At 47.4% G+C, this 24,264-nt stretch overlaps 9 protein-coding genes across 10 annotated transcripts; 5 read left to right on the forward strand and 4 right to left on the reverse strand.

The window, feature by feature from the left end:
• Positions 1-133: 133 nt before the first annotated feature.
• Positions 134-1,710, forward strand: PPTG_03483 (hypothetical protein). The gene is made up of 3 exons (XM_008896157.1): positions 134-762; positions 829-1,122; positions 1,186-1,710. The coding sequence occupies exons 1-3, from the start codon at positions 151-153 to the stop codon at positions 1,591-1,593; spliced, it is 1,314 nt and encodes a 437-aa protein (XP_008894405.1). The 5' UTR covers positions 134-150; the 3' UTR covers positions 1,594-1,710.
• Positions 1,711-2,524: 814 nt separating this feature from the next.
• On the reverse strand, positions 2,525-4,089 carry PPTG_03484 (hypothetical protein). Its single transcript, XM_008896158.1, has 2 exons — positions 3,087-4,089; positions 2,525-3,018 (listed from the first exon to the last, which is right to left on the reverse strand). Exons 1-2 carry the CDS (start codon positions 4,023-4,025, stop codon positions 2,584-2,586), a joined length of 1,374 nt encoding a protein of 457 aa, XP_008894406.1. The 5' UTR covers positions 4,026-4,089; the 3' UTR covers positions 2,525-2,583.
• Positions 4,090-4,689: 600 nt separating this feature from the next.
• Positions 4,690-6,153, reverse strand: PPTG_03485. Of its 2 annotated transcripts, none has more exons than XM_008896160.1 (3): positions 5,576-6,153; positions 5,218-5,508; positions 4,690-5,146 (listed from the first exon to the last, which is right to left on the reverse strand). In XM_008896160.1, the coding sequence occupies exons 1-3, from the start codon at positions 6,143-6,145 to the stop codon at positions 4,739-4,741; spliced, it is 1,269 nt and encodes a 422-aa protein (XP_008894408.1). In that variant the 5' UTR covers positions 6,146-6,153; the 3' UTR covers positions 4,690-4,738. The 2 variants fall into 2 exon arrangements, with proteins under 2 accessions (XP_008894408.1, XP_008894407.1); XM_008896159.1 differs by having other exon boundaries at positions 4,691-5,146; positions 5,573-6,145.
• A 2,897-nt stretch (positions 6,154-9,050) lies between these two features.
• Positions 9,051-11,312, forward strand: PPTG_21311 (hypothetical protein; the record flags this gene model as incomplete). Its single annotated transcript, XM_008896564.1, has 5 exons — positions 9,051-9,269; positions 9,616-9,678; positions 10,054-10,339; positions 10,597-10,706; positions 11,073-11,312. 5 exons carry the CDS (start codon positions 9,051-9,053, stop codon positions 11,310-11,312), a joined length of 918 nt encoding a protein of 305 aa, XP_008894812.1.
• Positions 11,313-13,225: 1,913 nt separating this feature from the next.
• PPTG_03486 (hypothetical protein) lies at positions 13,226-14,250 on the forward strand (the record flags this gene model as incomplete). The annotated part of the gene is made up of 4 exons (XM_008896161.1): positions 13,226-13,597; positions 13,660-13,718; positions 13,781-13,862; positions 13,923-14,250. 4 exons carry the CDS (start codon positions 13,226-13,228, stop codon positions 14,019-14,021), a joined length of 612 nt encoding a protein of 203 aa, XP_008894409.1. The 3' UTR covers positions 14,022-14,250.
• A 2,423-nt stretch (positions 14,251-16,673) lies between these two features.
• On the reverse strand, positions 16,674-17,181 carry PPTG_03487 (hypothetical protein; the record flags this gene model as incomplete). The annotated part of the gene is made up of 3 exons (XM_008896162.1): positions 16,674-16,771; positions 16,824-17,082; positions 17,149-17,181. The coding sequence occupies 3 exons, from the start codon at positions 17,179-17,181 to the stop codon at positions 16,674-16,676; spliced, it is 390 nt and encodes a 129-aa protein (XP_008894410.1).
• Positions 17,182-17,550: 369 nt separating this feature from the next.
• Positions 17,551-18,119, reverse strand: PPTG_21312 (hypothetical protein; the record flags this gene model as incomplete). The annotated part of the gene is made up of 2 exons (XM_008896565.1): positions 17,551-17,849; positions 18,033-18,119. 2 exons carry the CDS (start codon positions 18,117-18,119, stop codon positions 17,691-17,693), a joined length of 246 nt encoding a protein of 81 aa, XP_008894813.1. The 3' UTR covers positions 17,551-17,690.
• Positions 18,094-19,922, forward strand: PPTG_03488 (hypothetical protein). Its single transcript, XM_008896163.1, has one exon. It carries the CDS (start codon positions 18,147-18,149, stop codon positions 19,464-19,466), a length of 1,320 nt encoding a protein of 439 aa, XP_008894411.1. The 5' UTR covers positions 18,094-18,146; the 3' UTR covers positions 19,467-19,922.
• Positions 19,923-20,209: 287 nt separating this feature from the next.
• On the forward strand, positions 20,210-21,308 carry PPTG_03489 (hypothetical protein). The gene has a single exon (XM_008896164.1). It carries the CDS (start codon positions 20,633-20,635, stop codon positions 21,011-21,013), a length of 381 nt encoding a protein of 126 aa, XP_008894412.1. The 5' UTR covers positions 20,210-20,632; the 3' UTR covers positions 21,014-21,308.
• Positions 21,309-24,264: the final 2,956 nt, after the last annotated feature.

Here is a 24,264-nt window from a genome sequence, read left to right on the forward strand (position 1 = left end):
CCCCCCCTGTGAGAGGTTGTTGCCAGCCGTCATAATGATTACATCATTTAGCGGTGCCCATACACACGCACCTCAGCGCTACAAAAACGCCCACTCATAATCGCTCATGACACCAGTCATTAACCAATTAGTCACGAGAGCGACATCAAGATGAACTTCCTCGCCGAAGAAGACCATACCGCCACTTTGGACGAAGCTCTGGCTTTTATCGACTCGTACGAGCTGGCTCAGTCAAGTGACAGTTCCTTCGATAGTGGAGACGGAAACTTCCACCCTATTGTTGACAAGCTTCTCACACAAAGTCAGCAACTACCAGGGGCGGATCTCACCGGAGAGACGACGCCGGAGAACCCAAAGCCAACTACGAAACGAATCAACACGAAGTCGTCGACAAAGAAACGTCAGAGGGGAGCTCACAGTTCGTCAACAGCCTTGCAGCGTCGAAAACGTGCAGAGCTGCATTCTCTTCGCAGTCAAGTGAATGTGTTGCAAGACCTGCTGGTTGAAATGAAGTATGCTAGTGCGAGTTGCTCCGCTGAATCCTCTCACAGTGGTCAGGAACCTACCGAAGAAAGGCGACCCACCGCCATGAACACAAAACCAAGGACAGGACAAGAGGAATGGTACAATCACGCCGTACAGCAATACCGGGAGCGACTCAAAGTGGAAGTCACAAACCGCCGTCTCAAATCTCTTGTGGAAAAGCACATGAAAATCAACGAGTCTTTGTGTGAGGTTTTGCAGGAGGGGTCGCTACAAAGAGTAAGTGTTCGTGAAGTGTGTGATGGAGATCTACACATGGCACTGACGACATTTTTTTTGGTTTAGGGAATGGAGTTTGTGCTGAAAACTCAAACTCAAGTAGAATGCCCACCGCTCCTCGAGCTCGACCAAAGCATCATTTCCATGGACCTACTTCTCCAGCGTGTGGACAGCTTTTACTTGAATTCCAGTGATGATTTTCAAGTGAAGAACAGCCCGCTAGCTCTCGTCAATTCAATGACCAAAAGATACGATGAGCAGCGTCAATATAGAAGTGTCGTGTTCCACTCCACTACACCATTGGAGTGCTCCGTCAATGATGCAAGTGCCTTCTTATGGAGGACATTTCAATCGGAAAGAGTACGTTCAAGCATCCCATGGCGGTACTCGCAGGTTCAACATTTCTAACATTTGATCCTATAGATTCCAGGATTGAAGCCCGATTCGCTTGAGAAACGAGTCATGTTTGTCGTGCAAAGTCGCACAGGCCCGCTTCATTTCGATAAACAGCACTATCTGCGTCGATTCGTGGAAGCTGATCGAGTCGTGTTCGTGTGGGGAGACAATACTGTGCTTCCAGCGGCTCACACTCGGCTTTGTGTTCAAGGTTGGGCAACAGTTGCACCGCTAACTGCAAAGTCACGTATGGTGATATCGAATTTGGTCCTTCGGTTAGATTGCGGCAAAGGTGGAGACACTTCTAGGCGTGGACAAGACATTGCTATCGGTGCTATAGGCTCAGAAATCCGGAAATATTGGCAGCTGCTTCAAGATGCTATGATTGATGAAGCGGCGTCGTGTGACCATGGAATGAGAATAGCGATGCCTTAAATGAGTACGTATCTTGAGACGATTCTAGGTTTGTTTTTCATATTACGTCGTCATAGGAACAACGTCTTTGTATCTCTCAACGCTGTTGACACTGAGTTACATGTATCAATTGAGAACTACTAAACACTAGTATTTGTAAAGACTGTCTGCGTAATTGGATACAGCAAGCAAGGACCCTTTGTCAGTCAAATCGACTATACCACTCATTTGCAACTTAGTTGCATGTTCGAACGGAGGATAGTGACACGAAGAACTCACTACGTGTCGAGTTTTATATACAATAAATCTTCTTTATTTCCCCAGTCTCAAAGAGCAAATCTTACTATCGATAGGCTGATTGTGTAGAAGCATTAACGGCAACAACGATCATCAGGTGGCAGGATGATCGTAACTATTAATACCTGAGGTATTAGCATATGGCAAATTCGTGGTCTGTGGCCGATAGACTGCATCGACACCGGATGCTCTCGGTATCAACGCCATTTGTACAGTGGAGTAATAGGCCCCATCGTCCAACTTATTAATATGAGCTGAGCAGTAATGTTCTTGGCCCCATCCTGACCGTCATCCAATTCAAATTTTCCTCTTGAGAACAGGCAGCACGTGGTGATTACCCAAGATCGAAGAGTCCTGTGAATGGTGTAAACAAAATTCTGATGATCTTCCTTTGGGAGGTACGCAGCGCGATGCATGTTGGATGGTTGAATGGCTGCGTTGCCAACACTTTTTCGTACCCAGATCGAGCGCTCTTGAATTTACCTGAACTATGGCAAGACACGCGATTCCAAGCGATAGAAGTGCTTGTTAGTCCACAATATGGTACCAGAAATGCTATATGTAAACCCACTCGACAAAACGTTGGAAAAGCGACATCCGATGCTGTGTCCACATATTACAATTCTCGATGAGGCTCATCGACAAAATATAAATTCTCAATAATGAATGCCATTGAATCAACAGCTTAATTATGTTTTACTTTAGTACACCTTGCTACAAAATTGCTTTAGTAGAGGCAATCGGGGCAACGATAATACGACCAGCCTTCTCCATCAACGCGTTCTGCTGTGTTTGGAAGAACTTGCGCAATGTGTTGCTCAAGCTGCCCATGACGATGTTCTGTGCATACGCGAGGTCTTCCGTACTGGCTATCAGTCCGTCGTCCCGCTCCATGTAAAGCTGAAAAAATATCTCGACGATTGAAACGTTCGATTCCGACGCTGAAGGCGTGACTGTCATCCAGCACTCGTTGCGATACTGTAGGCCCTTTGCAGGCAGCACCATGCTCTCCGCAGCAGTAAAGATTGTCTGGTCGAGCTCCTCAAACTTCTCCATGTACTGGACACCATTCAGCTCCAGCATACCCGACGGACTTTTCAGACTCATGACGAAGGTCTTCTCTTGTGTGTTGGGCTTCTCCCCGCGAATCTAGAACAAAAATAGAACCAGTTAGATCAGAAACGTTTTAAACCTCGAATCCCAGATTAAACACGTACGCAGTTGTACACTTTGTCGGGGTATTCGCGGTACGTGGATATCTCTTTCCATACGATCTCCGTGGCGCTCTCAAGCGAGCAGGACATGGGCGTTGTGGTGACAAATTCAATCACCTTTCCTCGTCGAGCGTCGTGTTTGATCCGCATATCGCAGGTAATAGCTGAGACCGACTTGTTATGCTTGGAATGAGTCTTGGCCTCCTTGTACATCCGCTGAACGGCTTGCTCCAGCTCCGTCATGACCTTTTTGTTCACTTCCGATGGCTGGGCATCGCTGGAATCTTCTCCAGTCAGAAGCGCAGAGTCCACGCCAGACTGAGCGGTAAACACGTAGTCCATACCGCTGAGTACCGAGCGCTTCTGTAGGAGTCCACTGAGTGCGCTATTGACCTTCTCCTGGTTGGCTAGAATGGACTTGAGTCTGCGGTTTGTCTTCTCTGACACGAGGCGTTCACGGTACTGCGCGATGGCCATTTCGTGCCAGTTCGAGGGTTGTTTCTCTTGACTCACTTCGAACACCGAGTCATCGAGCTCTAGTACCATATCTCCAGGTAGGAATTTGTTCTTCTTGAGCAGTTCCACTTGCGTCTCGAGTTCTTGAGCCTCTTCTCGAAGCGCCTGAATCTCGGCACGTTTTTTTTGCTGCAGTCTGGTAGAAGAACTCGCGGCGCTTCTGGCTCGTCGCCTCTTGTTTGGATTATCTTCTTGACTCGAAGAAGACTCCGACAGCTTCCGCTGAGGCTTCGCGTGTTTCCTTGTTGTGACTGGAGTTTTGGGAGGGGGAAGCTCCGATGGGGTGATCTGACTGAACAAATCGACCGGAGAGCAGTGCACCAACGTCTCCGTTAGGCTCTGCTCGTTAATATCATAGCCGTCGATAAAGGCCAGCGCTTCTTCGAGCGATACGAGAGCGTCATCTTCAGCTACGAGGACGTCCATGGCCTTCAAACTCCTTGTTGTCACAATGAATAATGTGCTCACTTGACACGTTATAAGCGTCTCGACAACCTCTCAAATAGCATGAATACTCGACACGTAAGGGCTCGGGATTTAGACGGGATAGACTGTCGGTAGACACAAATGGGCCATGTTGACGAGATTTTGCGGATTATGTGTTTTGCCTATCAAGAAAAGGACGTGATCCCAGGCATGTAAGAGTCAGTTGTAAGCCACTTTAAACCGGATACCAGACGTGTTTGGTACTAGTACCGGGTATGTAGCACCAGGTGAAAGCCATGCCTTTTTGTGTGGGCGTTCTTGATAATTTCTACTCAGTACCAAGTAAATAGTTCAAGGAGAAGTATTAGCACTACAGTATAGAGCTCAATGGCAGCAAAAGAAGTATATGTATAGCATCACGCTATCATGCTGGAAGTCGGTCGACAATGCTACTAAGTGGCTGGTGAATTCCAAACCCTTGGTAGTGGGACGCTGTGAATGTCATGACTAATTAAGTCATCAATGACTGCTAGCGACTGTTGCATGGTGTATTCCTTACAGTTCGACGGGTCTGACGGTATGGGGACGTGTTGACGAGGTTATGGAGATTACGAGTTTGCTCTCAACGTGCTTCACTACGAACCTCAAAACACACACAAAATAATCTCATCAATACGTCAAAGATCGACATCTTGTAACAGCATTTTGCTACTTTACAGCGAACATGAAGTCACCTCTATCAATCGATTCTGCTGGTCTTGCCAGAAGATTCGCATGAGTCTGCCATACGCCCCAAGAATAACTTCTTGTCCGTATCGGATATCTTCAGGGGATACGCTTTCGCCACCTATTGGCTCTACGTACAGCTTGAGGAACGTTTCCATGATACTAGCTTTCGATGGATCGATCTTGGACGGAGTGAAGACAGAATGGGCGATCGAGCGCAGCCGAAGATTCCTCGATGTCATCTGCATGAGATCAGACCAAATAATGACGACTCGGTCTTCTTCCTCGTACTTGCGCAGGCAGTGAAGCTTGTAAAAGTGACAGGAGGCGTGATTGGCTATAGGGAGAGTAATATTGACCCTTGTCTCCAGCGTGTTGGGCTTGCGGCTTCGATCCTAGAGGATATACACCGAGAGTTTAGACCAACGCTAAAGCTACCACTATCCAGCATTAGCCGACGACGTACCGAGGTGCTGTCGAGAAAGTCCCACACATAAGTGAATGCGGCCCGCATGGGCCACTCCATCGGCGTTGTAGTGGAGAATTCCATGACATTTGACTCGCACTTCTCGCCGTACGTCGTCTCGGAAGCGGGATAGTCGATTGGCGCTAGCTCCGGTCGATAGAGTCGATGGAAATTGCGATAGACACCGTCCACTTCTTCTTCCAGTTGATTCATCAGCAGAGTCGAGAGGTCCACTGTGAAGTAGGAGTCTTCGAAGATCGGCGACTCGTAAGTTCGTACGAACTCCATTCCCTACACGATACAGCAACACAAATGAATTACTTCCTCCCAATATCAAACAATCACCAATACTCACAACCAGCACATTCCGCTTGAAAAGAACACCTCGAAGCTTGTCGATGAGTTTTTGCTGCTTCTCGAGCTTTTCCGTGAGCTGTCGATTGGTTTGTTCGGACTGTTGTCGTTGCTGATACTGAACGAGTGCGTGACCATGCCATTCCGACAGTATCTCGTCGACATTTGTTAACGCTAGCGGCTTCTGCTGGCCTCCACTTGTACTCAAACGCGCTAAATACGCCTCCAGCTTGATCGATTCCTCACGAAGCGTCTCGATCTCGACCTTTTTGCGACGTTGCATTATAGTTGAAGAACTCGAGGCGCTTCGAACACGCCTCTTTTTCCTCGGTGGCGACGCAGATTGTAGCTCAGATGAGCTCAAGTTGTAACTCCGCGACGGCGTCTTGGTCACATTTGCGACTTGTCCCTTGACTGCAGCGTCAAGCAGAACGTCGATCTCTTCCAGCGTGAACGGGTCATGGATATCGTGTACTTTTGCACTCGACCTGGCGTCCTCGCCATGAGTTTCCTCGTTCCAGGAGGCGATGAACGCCAAGGCCTCATCCAACGTGATCAGGTCGTCTCCGTTCATCGAGGAAGTGGCACTGGATTATGCCACGACGGGTCGAAGCAAATTTGGTCAGCAGCAACATCTGTTGTCGGTAAGATGGTGAAACCATGTATTGTTTACTTAACTCTGGGTGTCTTGGGTCATCTGTAAACAGGAAGAAACAGTTGGTGACGTGAGCTCCATGGAAACATTGAACTTCTGACTGATCCACAGCAGACGGTAGCATATTGCACAGTGCATCTCCTTTTAATAGCCTCTATATTCTGATATCCTTTCATATCTATATTGTAATGATAAAGCGCTAATTATTCAAGTTGACTATATCGTATTACCTGTCAAAACGCTCGTGTATGACAGAACTCATATTGAAGAGGTTGGACTTTCCAATACGGGTGAAAGAATGAGATTGGAAAACAATCACACGACAAGGAGGCTGATGAGGTTTAAGACCTCGGACCATACACGCTGTACAGTACAACGATTCCTTGCTGGGAGTCAATGAACTGTTGTCTATGCTCGATGTAAAGACTTTAGTGGTTGCCAATCTTGCATCTGCCCCCTGGCACAGTGTGGTAGGGTATCTAGATGATTAGCTGTACTCCGTTCAAATTGCCTTCCGAGTAAATCAACGACAACATCTCGCTAACTTAAAGTTGGACACATCGATACTCAGAGTCAACAAGTTGATGCATCCACAACAACTGCCACTTGCAGGTGAAGAGCGTGCGCGTGGCCGTTGTCTACGGATTGAGGCAGCTCTGGTACAGAAGGCGGTGATATTGTGAGTAAAAAGATTCAAAAGCTGATCACATGTTTTCAAGGGTATTTGACTGATCGTCAGCAGCATGGCCTGTAATGTCTACTATTAAAAATGGAACAATCGGTTACGATTAATGACGGCAACTATATAATGTATTGGGTCTCGGATGGCAGAGCCCGGGAAGTTCGCAGTTCTAAAATCATAAACAGCATACAAGAAGATCGATACTGTGCAAGTAATTTATTCGCATTCAAGTATGAGTTGCTACTATTCCTTGCGTCTGCTACGTTGTTGCAACGAGGCACGATAATATACGTTGGTATTCTTGAGATTTTGTGAAACAAAGCTAGGTTACATTGTTTAGTCCCGGATGTGGGATTATTGGGCGTGCGTGGCAGTCATAGCGAAAAAGAAACTGAAAAAGAATTACTAAAATAATAATAATAAGTACTGGTATTATTGTGAAAAACCTCATCAATTGTCTAATCTGATTATAGATCCAACCATTTAAAGTCCTAAACAGACTCCACGTCTCTATTTTATCATTGATGTACGAAAGATAGAGCAGTAAACTCCTAATTGGGGCGAAGCCCCCTCTATAATCGTGTTTCTCTTATTTAAGCTCTGATTTAGTTCTTACAGGTTGTAACCATAAATTTTGAGAATGGTTAGGGGTAGAATTTACAATCGTGCGTACTGGTGGCTAGTTTTACCAAAAAAAAACTTGAGTTGAAGAACGATTCCCGATTTGGACTCTGGTGTTTCGGGTTTAAATGCGTCTCTTGGAGATAGGGTTTGAGGTAAACGTTATTAAACTGAGGCCCGGTTTTATTTCCATAGAAAACGCCCCTTCAATGCAGAACACTAGAAAACAGCGTAAAACGGAACTTTTTTATCTGGTTTGTAGCGCTAGCAAGTGGCCTTATACTCCTTATTGACGTCTTAAGTATAGGCTAAACCTTCAATAATTCATCACACAGGTAAAAAGTCGACTGAAGTATTTACGCCCGGTCCGAAAAGCCGCAATGGGGCTCAACGGCTCTTTCCAATAGCACCAAACACCAGGAGCATTAGACCCGTGTAATATCGGACATGGCAGTGAAACCTTGCGGTATTGCAATTTCCCTACTTTGATTGTACGAGCACGTGCTACGCGGTCTTGCGTTTGTCGTTGTGAGGCTGCAAACTTCAAGCACGGTTAAGAGCGAATAGCTTCCGGAGAACTGGAGCTCTGCATGAACTAACAGAATTACTTGACACTATTCCGAAAAATGCTTTAAGGAAATAATGGCCACGCGTTAAACACGGCACGTGTAGTTGGTGGAATTTAAAGTACTCGTGGTGGAGACACCTTACTGACAGTGGACCCGAGAACGCAATTTTATATTAGACGGATTCTAGAACGCTCAGTAGCGTACATAAGTACCGGTGATGGCAAAGTGCTCTACACCACTGTGGGCTCTGGTCGTTTGCGTGCGGTGCGATTTTCAAACGGCTTCTAATAGGGTAGGGCTTACAAAAACGGTCGGGATAGAAGCAGCTAATGCAATTGTTCAATATTTACTTGGACGCTCGAACGTCTACGTTGGACTACTTGCCCAAACCTATTGGGAGACGACGCATTCTCGCCAACCGGGCGGGACTGAACTATCCATACCTGACAACACAGCAGGTTTGATAGATTCATGTTGTAGATCATAGCTAGTATGAATTCAGCTGCGTCATTGAATGAGTGCTGAAAGGATGCTGGCGTTGGTTGGAGAGGGTTGTAATGTGGTTGATTGCTAGATTGATTGCATTCGAGATGTGGGGATGTATGGTTGTTTCGGGTAAGACGGATATTCCATCATAAAAGCGTAAGGATAGCTAGAGTCCTTCACTCTCACAGGAATAGGCATCTGCGACAGCCACAGTAGCAGCCAATCCATAACAGAATCTGCTACGGACGAGAATGGCTTGGATGCCATTTGAAGAATGGCTATATCGCAACGGACCCACTGATGTGCAACAGACATGGCGAATACAGCTACGGACAGAATGCAACTGCCGCCATCTAACTGCCAGTCAAATCCTAAAACGAACGCTGCAAAACTGTACGGTCAACAAAATATTAGCCAATCAAATTATAGACCAACTACATTAATTCTTAGCCTTTCAGTAGGTAAAATGGAGGCAACCGCAGACCCCGACGAGGCAAGCGACGTCGCATTGCTTAATGCAGTTGAAGCGCTAATTGGTGCTGCCGCATCGAGCACCTCGAAACGGCGTAAGCACTACACCTTTAAGCAGAAAAGGGAGATACTCCGTGCCACCGAAGGCATGAGTGAGCGGGAGGCGGCGCGAACGCAAGAAGAGGGTGGCCACCATCAAGAGAACCATCCAAGCGTGGGAACACTACGTTCTGGGTGCACAATAAATTGCCTCCAATTTTGCGTTAAAACTTACTAATTTACCAGATAAATCTTAAATATTTTGTCCAATTAAATATCCTATACTATATTTGTCTGTTTTTTACCCTTATCCTGCTTAACTATCAGTTCAACCTTTTTTTTACTGGCAGTTGCATTCTGTCCGTTTGATGCAAGTATCTTAGATTTGGATATCCGGATTTAAATTCTACCAGATGGTACAATCGTACAACTCGTCCTATTTCTGGAATGGTCTTATTTCCAAATGACCCTATTTAGTTTTTCCCCGAATTGATCGATCATGTCAAGGCGGATAATTGTAGACAGAATCTCAGTCAGATATCTCCCCAACGGGCCTGATTCCGTCACTTGTGTTAATTCTCGGGGTACTTTCCCAGTCGGATTCGTTGCTGGCGCTCTCTCCATCATATCCACATCAGCGAAACGGAGCGATCTGGCTCACGTAGCATACACGATAGCCACGTCACGCAACGACGACACCTGCGCCTCGTCATCGCTAATCAGCCATTACCTGCGTATACGATGAATCCAGCCAACAACGGCGGCAGCTCGGCGTCCAAAACAGGCTCTGCAGCCGCTGGGACTAGGACAAATGACGCGAAGTCGGCAGCGACAACGCGGGCAATTCCGAGGGCATCACTGGAATTTATCTAGTAACATAAGGAGACGGACTAGGGGGGCCACGAGCAGTGGGGCCTCGTCAACAGCAGACCTCCGTTCGTTCAAGTGTTGTTCTACAGCCCTCTGCTGCCGCACGCGAGTACAAGACGAGTGTCACAAGAGCTACGGCAAGTCGGCCCATGAAGAAAAATGTAGACGGTCAAATGCAGGCCGGCGTGATTCTACAGAGTCACGTCGGCTCCCGTGGGATTCGCAACAGCTTGTGTGAGAGCTATGTCGCGCATCCGAAGGAGCTTTCCGATGTCACCACATTTATTGTCGACGCTCCTGCCAACTTGGTGTCGTGCTATTCAGGAACGTACATCCTGGGAGTCTACGCCAGGTCCGACTCACCCATGATCTTCGGTCAGGATGTAGAGAACTTGATGACCTGGTCGGTCGGCGATACCAGCTCCATGACAAGATTCTGCGTCTATAGGTTGGCTAGGATTCGCTTTCTCTGGGCGAGCTCGAGTTCATTCTCAGATGATGCGCTGTCAGGTGGCTTTCATATTATATATTCCCACCTGAACGGTTTGCAGAAAAACTGTTCTACACTATGTCATTAGTCCATTGGGTACTCACACGTAGCCATCAGCAAGTGACTCTCTGCAGGGCTGCAGATAGGGATGTCAGCCGAGCATTGACCGAGCTTCAGCCGGATTACGACGATTTCAAGTGTAAACATACGAGCTTCGTGCAGTACCACATGCAGCTAGTCAGGGAACTTCGGGTAGAATACAAAAGCTTTAAGGCTGAATTCGACCAGAAACCTCTATTCCGGATTTTGCCTTCTCCGGCTAGGAGATAGGACCAGCATTCTTGTTCGAGATCGTGGAAGCTAGTTGGAAGACGCTAAGACGACCATTTCACGGCTGGAACGCGAAGCTCAAGATTGCTGTTTGGATGTTGAAGAACAGGTGTTTTCCTGAATACTGGCAAGACTGGCTCCAGGGTCGGTGTCCGCGTCTCTATCGAGCGTTCAAGTATCACCAGGTTAGGCCCTTACCATCTTTGCCGCACACCATGATCAAGGCAAAGGACAAGCGCTCACGATAAACACAACGTTCCCACCAAGGACAACAATGAATTTGTACAGCACCATTCGTTTGAGCACCTCGGTCATGACTTCCCGACGCTGTCTTCTGGGACCCCTTTTGAGTATTCCATCTCGAAAGCATCTGCGCGTTCGCAGACTACATCGCCGGCTGGCTGTGGTGATGCCCAGTTGACTTTGCGGACGGGGTTCTTGTACCAGTGCGCGGGTGGAGGGGTCGTGATCAGCGCGCTCATCGGCGACTCCACAGTATTTGGCTGGAAGATACGCTTTTCCGGATAATGCACCACGCTAGTCTTCGTAGAGCCCTCTGGATGATGTATGTCCGAGAATCCACCTTCGCTTCACTTGAATAGCGGCTTGCACAAATGCCTTATTCGGGGTATCTACTCGAAATTTAGGCCGGGGTTTTGCGACTTGGTTGAAGACCTGTAAACACCCCTAGCATAGTTATTTTGGACAGATTGGATGAAAACGACAAATCTAAACGTTTCGGACTGCGACTATACCCCGAACCGACATTTGTTCATAAAGTCCAAACAGGGAACAGTGAACAAGCATCTCGTGCTATCGGAACTGTCGTTGCCGAACAGTTTAGCGAATGCCACAATCTGTGGTATGTACAAAGGCTATTTCTTAGTTGGTCGGGCAGCACAACCTCGTGGACGTCCGCCTATGATCACCCAATAAGAGTCCTACGAGATGCCGCGTTTCAACCATATGTGGCTTTCGATTGTACCGGGTGCTATATGCTTTTGAATACCCTATTGGGCCTCCCACCGTTCATTGCATTTGCACTTCAAACTAACTAAATTAAGACCGTGCGATCACTAAAACCATCCTACAAGCTCAGACCTCACAAAAGCGCTGCTGCAAATCGGCAAGGTCTACTGTAACATCAAGAAGACACCCCTAACTAACCCTAGCTAAACCGTGTGATTTCTTCTCAGACTCATTTCAACCGGCCACACCGCGTCGCATAGTGATGTCCTATGCGGCCGCATCGGTTGAGAATGGAATTGTGGTCGCATCTGGACGGTTTGCCCGGCCAGCTACAGATGGAGTCGAGCAAGAACTTCAATGGAATTGTTTGTGTATTGGAGCTATTGTAGTATATGTTGCTTGTTTTGCTACTCGTGAACTAACTGAGGTCTGGGTGTTGCTCTGACGTCTACAAAGATGCCTATAAAAAAACTAGGTCCGCTGGATTCAGATTAACATTTGCCTAGTTAAATTCAAAGTACGATGCATGTACGTTTATTCCGAATTCAAAACATAATTTGAAGTTATAACTTTCAAGACTGTCATTAGTGTTTCCTCATATCTCTCTCTCTCTCTCTCTCTCTCTCTCTCTCTCTCTCTCTCTCTCTCTCTCTCTCTCTCTCTCTCTCTCTCTCTCTCTCTCTCTCTCTCTCTCTCGTGCTGCCTTCTCGCCGCATGACCAATTACCCAATCAGATGCCATTATTTGGTCGCATGCGGCCTCATGGGCCGGTTGAGAATGGGCCTAAAGACCTCTAATAAGTTCCTCTCGTAAGCGTCGGGTTGGGTCTTCTTCTGCCAGCTCATCAGATGCTCAATCCGGAGAACCGCCTAAACGAGCTACATATCGTATCGTCGTAGGCATTAGCGTCAGTTGAATAGCATGCATTTCAAATCATGGGAAGCAACATCTGTGCAAATCGCAGTTTTGATTTTAGAAAGATACTATCAATTTCGCTATATTTTACTCGCTATCGCTGGCGAAGTCGCCATTGGCTTCGATGTCGTCGTCTGAGCCAACAATTCCGTCAGTTAGGCTACAGCTCTCCAATTTCCTCGGCAATGCAACTATCTACCCGCTCGATTTCGATACTCGCTCTCCCCAAGCAGAGCTCCGTTTTATCAAGAAAGCAAAACAAAAAGTGTTTTCTTGTTGAAAGACATTTTTTTTTACTTGTTGTCAGTATTTAATGTGGAGTACACCAAGACACATTTTGCTTCTGTGTTCACGCCTAGAGTACGTGGTAGCTCCGTTTTCGCGCGCATTTCGCACGTCACAACTTGGGCTTTGAATACAAACTACTAATATAAAGATTTTTCAACTCCGTTTATTAGGCTACTCTCAGTTACAGTTTTACTCTCATTCGGGAATCTGCCAGCCATGGCCCACAACTACAGCCTCCAGCAGCTCCGCCACTTTGACTTCACACCCTCATGGAGGCGACCACCGACGAGTCCAAGGCAGTCGTGTGGGCCATGGAGGTGGGGCTGCTGGGGCGGTCGATGCTCTGCCCTCAGTGCGCTCAGCCCATGCGGCTGAACGCGCGCAATCGCTACTGGCGGTGCTGCAGGAAGACCCGCCACGCCGATGGGAAGCAAGAGCAGTTTAGCATCTTCGTGAACTCTTGGTTCTCGAAGATGAAGCTTGAGCTTTCCCAGGCCTTGCGGCTGATGTTTGCGTGGTGCATGCGAGCACCCCAGCCCCAAGCAGCGCACATGGCCAAGGTCAGCGAGAATACGGCGCCAGCATGGTACGCTGCATGTCGCGTCCTCTGCTCCAAAGAGCTTTGGAGTGGCGAGTTTAAGGTAAGTTTACTGTTGTGCTGTTAAACCGTTTTTGCTCTAATTTTGTATGTTTTACTGTATAGATTGGAGGTGAAGGGCACATTGTCGAGATTGATGAAACAAGCCTAAAGAAAAAGTCGAAGTACGGCCGCGGACGCACCTACCAAGAATTTTGGCTCTTTGGAGGTGTCGACAGAACGACAGGGCGGTGATTCGGCCGCATCGTGTACGACAAGCGTACGAAGGCCACTCTGCTGCCGATTATCAAGCAGTTCATCAGACCTCGGTGAGTACCGTAAACCTCTATTTCATAAATATTATTACTAAGTGTGCTTTTTACTACTAGGACTCGCACGTTGGCGAGTATGCACTACGAGCACAGTTGGGTGAATCACACTCTCCATTTTGTGGACCCTGTCTCGGGTACGCATACGAACACTATTGAGGGGTTGTGGGAAATGCACATCAAATGTCACATCACGGCGATGCGCGGCTGCAGTACCTGGATGGCTACATCGACGAGTACATGTGGAGGTCGTGGTTTTTTCCAACGATGGCCTCTCCCGGTGAGTTCATGTGCGGACTCGTACAGGCTGTGCAGCGGCACCCACAGCAGGAGGAGTAAGAGTACCTATGTCGAGAGTTGAAGCAAATATATATTTTTAAATAAAGTGCTTTTTGTTTTTCATTCTTCAAAAAGCAGAGCTCCGAAAAACGGAGCTCTGCTTGGGGAGAGCCTCGACACCCACTCGGCGATGTCAGCTCGACTCGGCGGCATTAAAGTAAACGGCTCCTCTTTATGCTTTGTCAGAAGACGCTCGACTTCAATGTCGGCGATTAATCCACAGAGCTCGAAAAGTAGCTTTTAGAGGCTTATTCCACGATATGTCTGCTGGCTGGCAGACATACATCTATCAATAATGTATCTTAAGAAGTACATTATTGATAGATGGTGCATATCGCTCGACTTCAATGGTCACTGGACCACTGATGTCGCCCCGTAACAATAGAATGTTATCGTCAGGAGTTTGGCTAAATGAAATTTTAGAAATTCCACGGATAAATCTGAATTCCACCAAGCACATTGGTTACCGTAAATTTGGCAGTTGTGACGCTTTTGCGAAGGCCGAATTTCGCGATTCCCATAGTCGAACCGAATCCGTGACGCTGCGTGTCATTCACGACGCTTTTTTTTTTAACCGTGGACGGAGCAATCTTGAACACCAGAAAGTTAGCAATTTGATACCTTCCCATTCTGCTAAGAGCGTGGCGGTCGCTCGTGCTTCTTTTTTTCACATTTCACCCAGACAGTTTTATATCCGAGCGTGGAGTTAAAACTGTCTGGGTGAAATGTGGAAAGTTTGTTTCGGAATATACTCGTAGTTCACCGCTAAAAACATTATTATCAGTAAAAAAAAAAAAGCTTAGAAATGATAGCTTAAGAAATAAAATAATAAATCCACACCCGTTTGGTCTGCATTGTAAACTTGTACGCAGTTTTTCTCCACAATTGCCTGTAGAACCTGCGCCCTAATCACTTTTGCAGCCTCATAGGCGTCATCTAGCATCGTTTGTCCCTGTCATGTACACGCCCAACGTGAAAGTTTGTGGCGTCGAAGAAATAGCTTAATTCATGCCGACCTTGCAGCGAATTTGTCTTCAAGTCCAACCTCAGCCGCTATGTTTTAGCGTGGAGCTGTAACATGACACGGGAGGCTGGGGCCCTTCCTTCCTCAAAGAGTTCGACTAAAAAACGATGGAAGTTTCGGCATCCTTGCTCAGTACAGTCGCGTCGCCAAGACTGGGCAGATTGATATGATGTCCCCGGCCGAATTCACATGTAGCGCGAATTGCTGCTGTCTGCTTCGTCCACTTATTGATCTGGTTTTTTTTTTTGTTTTTAGCCCGACCTTCATTGCCCTTTAACTCGCCATAGAAGTCTTTAAGGGTTTCATCAAGGGTGTGACGTCCTCAATGTAGCTGAGAACATTACGGTCGTGAGCAAATTCCACAGTCGTGCATTGATATGACTTTGGCTTTTTTTGCCTTGGCCATTTATGCGAGGACGACCCATGATTCTCTTGGTTGGCTAGCGTGCTTTAAGGTCTGACTTATTGTGGTGTGTTGTTTTACCTGCACTGAGTCTAAAAATAAACGTGCTCTTTCAGTAATTAACGAAACCATCTGCAAAATATAGCTGGTTCTGATTGGACCCTTTGCAACTGATCCTTAGAAATTAACGACGCTTATTACTACGACGATACGGTACACGCCATCTCCGAAACGACAACTTTCGTCCAAGAATAAGTCGGTGAGTAAACGGGTTAGGATAACGCCACCTTTTCCGGTCGCTAGCCACTCGAAAATGCATCAGGAGTTGACTGAGGAGGGTTGGCTGTGATGTTGATTCCAGACGGAAGCATCACCTTCTGGTACTGTTGAGGTGTTCTCACCATTTTTTTTAAACCAACGATGGCTAGGTTGAGTACTGCACATTCACCGTACAACTGTATAATCATTAGCTGCCATTATGCAAACTGACATTTTCATTGGTTTTCGCTGGTGTTTCCTGGATTAGTGATTAACGAGGCTCCAGCAACATCGCTCTAGGTCAGCCGCTGGCTATTATTGTGCCCGCTCATGAGAATATTGCGCCGTTAGTGAAGGAGCTAACCTATTGTGAGGATTCTTGAGAGTACTGAGTACAGTGGCTTTCTCAACACGTACCTGTGGAACTCTGCGTTGTTGCCGAAACCTCAAGACTGGAGAAACGAGACAATTGTGTAGGCTACGTTGAACTGTTGAGTAGTGCATTGAAAGTCGTCCTACCTAGGTTTCCAACGTTGTATTAATAGCGCATGATGCCTTAGCGAGTCTTTTCCAGACCCTCGTCCACCTCGACTAACGGCAGTTTCTAACTGTCTGGACGAAAATTCTCCTTCGATGCCAGCTCCAATATCTTATTGATGTCCGGGATGCTACCGACCTGACTTCCCCGGACACGGACCGCTGACTTGGTCTTTTGAATACTCACCATAATGAACGCGCCTCGCTTGCCTCAGATGTAAATTGTGCGGCATGTCGGTGGCATTGGCGGTCAAGATGATGAAGATAACGCAGCCGCTGCCTTCTTCTGGTCTTCTGGGTCGCTGAGATCGTAGAACGTTTCGGCTCCCAAGGCGTGAATTTCCTTCTCTGTGCCGGCAGAGCAGGAGAAAGCAACAGGCATAGATCCAACCAAGCACACGGATGAACTGAATGGTCAAGTACCTCCAATCCTTCCACGCTGATGACACCGATGCCGTCTCCAGGCTTCGGTACTTCTTGATTGAGTGGAGTGAATACCGCCGTGCCAGACACAGTAACGATGCCGACACGTCCGACACAATGTTGTCAGGGATCTTACACGAGCAGTTGCTGTCCAAGCGGATGTAGTCGGCGTACCCACTGGCGCCGTCCTTGTAGGCTGAAAAGTAGGTGAACACCGTTTCGTCGCATACGGCGACCTGATCATCAGCATAGTCGGTTCTGTTCAAACACGCCCAGACTTAAGCGCCGACACGGTCGCTTACGAGGAGGTTATTGACACTGGAGCCAGCCAGCATCACTTCACTCACGATCGCATGACCAACGACACACGGGTACAGTGCTGGACCCCATTTGTCAGTAATGACGTGCACGTCGGGGCTGCAGATTTTGGAGTGCGAGATCTTGGTAAATCAAGCCCGCTTTTTAGAATTTTTCAAATTTAGAAACAGAAATAAGCTTGCATTCCTTAAACCGGTAGTTCCGAGTAGCCAATTCAAAAGCTCATGACAAGCCCGCATTTGGGCCGCTTGGGGTCAATGGGAACAGGCACTACTTATTAGTTGTTTTGTAAGTGGCCATCATGCCTCGGTTTATTGACTGTATAATGGCTGCACTACAACGGCGGAACTTTTCTATACGGAGGCACCAACTCAGCTGTAAGGTGTGGGGCTGTCACCTCGACGGGCATGGTTACGCGGTTAATTAAAATTTACGCCTGCTTGAACTTCACAAAATAAAATGAAAGCACCGAGCAGGTATGCACATGAATCTTGTAGGCAGAAAAGTACATGAGAACCGTCGCCATTTAAGCATTCCCAGGATTGAGGATCGACACATAGGTCACTCGGTCAGGGTTCTTGGTGTGACCCTCAAGCCTAGGTAACAGAGGCGTGATCTCATGACCAACAACACTCGCGAAGCATGCAGAACCCCATCCAGTGTTAATGACGTGTGCAAGTCCAAACTATAAAAAAATAGCATGCAGAAGTACCATAAATTAAAAATTCCAGAATTTGTTGTATGTTTACAGCTTTATCATCGTAATACAGTCGCGTGACTAAACATTTTGGCGTGATCAAAAAAAACCTACGGCGAATTCTCTATTAGAATTCCAGACTGGAGTCCAGTATTAAAACAGCTATCGTACTTTTGAACATTGAGTGGAGCACATGCATGCGTTATCCCACTTGTTACATGTCATCACTGATGGCGTGAGAAACCCTCGCAGTGCCATATTCACGTCATTCATAAAAACTCCGTCATGGCAACCGACCTGGAGTTTCTCGACGCAGTGTCCGCCTTTTTGGAGACAGAGGCTCACGCAGTCGTATCCACCCCACGCACGTCTTTCGGGGGACGATTCCAGCAAAGTCAACGTGGTGAAACAGCACCTACTTGGGCAGTCGTCTCACCTACCGAAGTTCCTGTCGATAATGACAAAAACGACACCTGCGAGATCGAGAAATCACCGTGTAAAGCAAACAAACGTCGGAACGAAGCTCTTGATGAAAGACGGAAGAAATATCGTCTGAAATCAAAGAATGAACGCGACGATTTGCGCCAAAAAGCCGGCGAGTTGGCCAGAAAAATACAAGAGATGATCGATGCGCGAGAAGGGAGGAACACCACCGCACGGACCGACCTCGTGCTGTCCAAGTCGTTCTGGAAAGATATCGCAATGGAGCAGAAACAGCAGCGCCTTCGGTCAGAAGCTGAACACCAGACTCTTTTAAGGATCGTTAACGCGCAGAGTGTCTACATCGAGAGCATAAGAATGGCATCTTGTGCGCCGTCAAGGTCGCTTTCTCTCGGTGGCCATGACGGTATTGACGACCACAAATGGCTTCGGTTGAAGTCGTCTGTGTCATCGCTGTATACGACGTATCTGCAGGAGGTGGACGGTGGTTATACGCGAATCGACCAGATCTTGCAAGACTCTGAGGTCGGATCCTTGTCTGTAGGAATGTTCGACTCTTCCTATAGATACAAACCCAGTGGAGAGCTGCAGTTCTTTCAGCATCGGTATAGAGTACTGCAGCCTTTTTCGCTCGATGAAACATGTCGAGTCATGTGGGATCTGGCGACCATAACTAATCGACAAACCGATCGAGAAGGCTACAACGCCGTGTCCGACCCAGACAACACGGTTGCCGTCCGGTTCCGCGTACAGAAGAGACTGTCCAACGGTTCCACCGTGTCGATCATGAGGCACGTCGTGTCTCGACGATTCATTAAAAGTAACCGAGTTGCCATCGTATGGAAGATTTTCTCGGAGGGTGAAGGGATCTTCAGTGGAATGGACATGGACGAAACTGGAATGATCTCGATCCGCCCGTTAAATGACGGACCAAGGAGCGGGACAGTGCTGGAATTTTGTACTCGACTGATTCCGGTATCCTTCCTCACGACGAATTCAAACGACCGAGCAGTGAAGGCTTTCCAACAGATGATGGAGGATTCCATCTCAGAAGATACGCGAGATATTACCGACCAACTGGGAAAGCGTCTTCAGGCGAATTACGCCGCTACGTCTTCTATTGAGAAGCTTACGAGCTCCTTGAACAATATATATGCCGACTAGATTCTTCTTAAACCCAAGCTCTATATCTTGTATCCGAGGTTTTGCTCTACATCAATTCGATTTTCATGATATCGTCATCGGCTTCGAGTGCCGTGGCTGCTCCGATAGCGATAGCGGCGATATACTCACCAGCAATCCAATTTTCCAACCGTTGACACGTGTCATCAGCTGAATTATCAGTTTTCCCCGGTTCTCAACTCTGTGTTGCCGCCCAGTGACGGCAATGGACTCCAGTGCTGTGCACACTCGTCGTGGGCGTACGTGCTTGAACCTCCTGAGCTCCAGATCATCTTTGGGGCAGAGGCGGACACGAGCAGAAAAAATCTGCACGATATCCGATGCAAAATTAGTAGCCTTTATAATCAATATTGCTCTGACTAATTAGTAATACATACTTCTGTTAAAACATTACAGTCATTGCAATTAAGCAGTGCCGACGAAAAGAACGAGAGAGAAGGATACGAATCCCATTGTTGTTCGGCAAGTTATGTCCATTATAAGAACATTTGGGGAAAAGAGAAGTTGACGTGGGCGCAATGGCTACCCAAGGAATAGATTCGCAAGGGTACATATTCCAGGTGCGGTACGAGCGATTCTTCATTTTCGTGTTGTGAAAAATATGGCACGCATGACGCCAAGGTACGCGGTTAGAGCCCGGCCTTAGCAATCTTACCAACGTTTCGTCAAGTTTACGGTAGTTGTTGTGTTCGTGCTCTTACTTTGATTATAGTCTTACTACAATACGTTGAGAGAACGCAAGGATGATGCATTCATTCCTAACACCTAGAAAGTCGTGTATGATCATCTGCAAACGCTCAGTTCGAACACAGCGTGCTAACCATCTGCATCATCAAGCCCCTTAGCATCAAGGATTGTCGTCCTTCGTCACTCTTTCTTCTACGATTCTGTACGTATCGTTCTTGCTCATATTTTTCTTTGCTGTGGATTCCACCACGTGGACACACGAACTCTCGTTGCCATCCGTTGGCAGATAGTCTGAAACAGGCCGAGGATAGTCCTGCTTACATGTGTTGGTAATCAAACAATACCAGTGGATAAGATTGCACACGGCACCCTTTTCGCCATTGCAAAGAGGCCATCATATTCTTCATTTCCTAATTTTCCCTGGAGAACGCCTACACACCGTACCCGACCTCGCCCTCATCATGGCAGCTCTTCGCTCCTGTCTCGCTCTTCTCGCCTGCACGGCTCTCGTGACCATATCTGCCCAAATGGACGGGGCATACTCGAAGAAAGAAGTCACCGAGGAGGACATGGAGTTGCTTCAGAAAGCTCAGGGCAATTCGAGCACATACAAACCCGACGTCACTGCCCGCATCTGCTATCTCCATGTCGACAGCCTCGAGGAGCAAGTCGTATCTGGCACCAACTACAAGTTCCACGTCTCAGCTTGCAACGTCAACTCGGACAATGAGCTGGGCGCGTGCAGTAACCTCAACTGCGACTCGTCCAAATACGACATTGTCATCTACTCACAGCCATGGACTAACACGCTAGAGGTGACGTCGATTACAGCCGCGAATTAAACGCCTCGCCGTCGGTAGCCGAAGTACAAAACTCGCAAATTGAGGCTCACCTATAGATTGTCATATCGCAACTATAACACGCGGTAATCCTTTACACTGTTAACGATTTATCACTGCGATCTTGGTCAAGACGGGCAACTTTTCACAGCTAAAGAAAACTAGTATTATTCTTTTTGAATGATAGCTTTGTGCCTACCATATCAAAGTCTACATAGATAAGATGATTACATTTGTGAATTTTAGAAGTGTCCGAAGCTGTTGCTAAGATTTAGACCTCAGATTATCCAACATTTGCTTGCACAATTCCTTACGCGAGGTTAGTGCTTGTTAGACGGAATTTTTAGGACATTTCTAGGACACTCAAAAGCAATTATTTCAACCAATGAGGAGCAGGCCATGCTGAAGGGATGAACCAATCGTATCATTCGTGATTTTGCTGTCTGTTATAGCGGCGATGCAGTGCTACTACGGTGGTCCAGCTCAGTTGACCGGATCTGCGCTCTCGACGTTGAGCAGTTCGTTTAGGAATTGTGGCGATGCTTGCGCAACTGGTGAATATTTTTACTGCGTCTTCGTGGGTTGGATTGGCTTGCCACAACCCGGTACGCTTTGCTTCACTTTCGATGCTGGTCTGAGATACCGCGCGTCATTGAGTCGCTTTTGATTGTCGTCTTCCACTGTTACAGTTGATTTGGTACCATTGCTTAGCTTTTCAGCAAGGTTTGTGAGCCCAGTAGATTGGAGACACTGCAGGAGGGCTGTTTGTAGTCCATCATACGTTACTACACCAGCTCCAACTGCTCGCTTCTCAAGTTCATTCATTATTCCCCTCGCAGTAGCTACTCGTGATTCGTCGACGTGTTCAATTGTCTTCATACCTGTGTCTAGCGCTGTTTTTTTATCTTGCCGAGGATAGCTACATGGGGTGGTACTCCTGTTGCTCGTAGCCGATTTGCCGTAGCTACTTGAGTCCTTCGAAGTAAAATGTGAACTGATTGAATTTGAATGAGATAAATCCTGGCTTCTGCTGGCTACTACCTAGGCTAGCGAACTACTCATGCAGTGCTATGGGTGCGCACCCATCGTCTGCACCCGAAGCCAATATAAACTTGATCAAAGGGTTCACACCCATGCGCCACTGAGGACAGGCGCTTGTGGCGTCAGGGTGCGCGCCTGATGCGGTAGGAGTTGTTATTCTCCCCCATGCCAGGATTTCGGTGGTTGTCGGCTTCAGCACGGGAAAATACGTCGAATATTGACACGATACTCGGTGGTTCCGGTATCAAGTGTAACATTTCCGTTGTCGAAGACTGTCTTGATGACGAACGGGCCACTAGACACGGGATCCGTTTTCTTTCTTTCGCGTGCCGGGATACGAAGCATCACGAGATCGCCCACACGGTAAAAGTGATGTAGCCGCTTCATGTTTTCTCGTTCATTGTCTTGCATGATGGCCATGAAGCGCTGTTTTGACAGGAAATTCCAGTTTGAAAAATGCAATTGGCGTGTGATCATATCCTCGCCGAACAGTAGCTGAGCCGGGGATGCGCGAAGCACTGAGTGGTAACTGGCCCGAATCGCGTAAGCTGCATAGTCCAATGCCACCTCCAGCTGGTTGTGCAAATCCGGACGAACGCGCAGGATATTCATTATCTCGAGATGCACACGCTCGCAAATGGCATTCGCCTGCGGATTCTTCGACGTAATTCTCTTGCTCTTGATTGCCAATGACCGCAGTAACACTTGAAATTCATTGCCGGTGAACTCTGTTCCCTGGTCGTGCACTACAAACTTCGGTCGCGGATAACGGCAAAGCCAGACGCGCTCAAAGCTGATGGATGTAGTACTAGAAGTTTTTCCTTTCTGGATAATCACCTCCAACCAGCGAAATTGCTGTTCAATTGCTGTCAGACAGTAATAATCCTCTGCGATTGGCCCCAATAGGTCGACGTGAACAACGTCAAATGGACGGTCAGTGTTTGAAGCGGGAGTTGGTGGTAAATGCCCGTAGCTCTGTTTTCCGCCGTGTAGTTTCGCCTTCTTACAGTCTGTGCAGTCTTTCACAAATTTGGTGACGGCAGTCTCCATTCCTGGCCACCAGAACGTAGCCATGGATTGATGCTGTTTATCAGCGCCGGGATGCAACAAATAATCGTGATAAAGTTCAACCAAGCTATCGCGCAAAGTGTCGGGCACTACCACGCGTTTGCGGTAATGTAGTAGCACCACACCGAGAGCAGGTCGAAGCGAATAATCGGGATCTGCAGAGTTCTTTTCCAAACGAGCAAATATCTCCTTGCAGGTAGCATCTTCGAGTTGGTACTTTTTCAGGACATTTCCGTCGATAGCAACTTCTTCTTCGTCCACTGCAAATAATTCTTCCTCTGCAACCTGCTTCACGAAGTCGTACCGAAGTCTGGAAAATGCATCTGCACCCACGTTTTGTGCACCAGGCACATATTCGACTTGGAGGCGGTACTCTTCCAGCAATATTTTCCAGCGCTTGACACGGAGCGAGTTCTCGCGTGGGAACAGCAGGTTTTTGTGGTCTGTATGGATGATGATAGGAAACCCCAAAAGCATTGTACGATACTCTCGCAGTATTTCCACGACAGACAGTAGCTACCATTCCATCGTTGAGTATCTCCGCTGTGTTTCAGTCATCGATCTCGAGAAACAGGCAAGTATCCGCTTGCCCTGCAGAATAATGCCACCTATTTGACGTCCCGAAGCGTCCGCGAAGACGTGAAATGGACGTGCGTAGTCAGGAAATGCCAACCACACGTTACGAGCGAGTGCTGCCTTAATACTTTGAAATGCAGCAGAATCCTCTGGAGTCCAGACAAACGGAACATTTTTTGAGGTGAGCCTATTAAGTCTTGAAGTCAGTGATGACTTGTTTGGCACCATCTCGCGGTAATACGAGATCATCCCGAGAAACCTTCGTAATTCTTTCTTGTTGCAAGGCTCTGCTATCTGTTGAATGGCTTCGACTTTCTTTGCCTGCGGTTGAATACCGTCAGCGGTCAGCGTGAAGCCCAGATAATCTACTTGTTCTCGAAGTATGTGGCACTTTTTCGCGTTCAGAGTCACATCGTACTGTCGTAAGCGCTCGAACACAATGCGGAGGTGCTTCAGGTGATCCACTGCGCTCTCCGAAAAGATAAGAATATCATCCAAATAGACAATGACGAAAGCGAGATCTCCAAGAATTCGTTCCATACTCGATTGATACTCGTCAGGAGCTGTCG

Source organism: Phytophthora parasitica, assembly GCF_000247585.1.
Source record: "Phytophthora parasitica INRA-310 unplaced genomic scaffold supercont2.4, whole genome shotgun sequence".
Taxonomy (NCBI): Eukaryota; Oomycota; class Peronosporomycetes; order Peronosporales; family Peronosporaceae; genus Phytophthora; species Phytophthora nicotianae.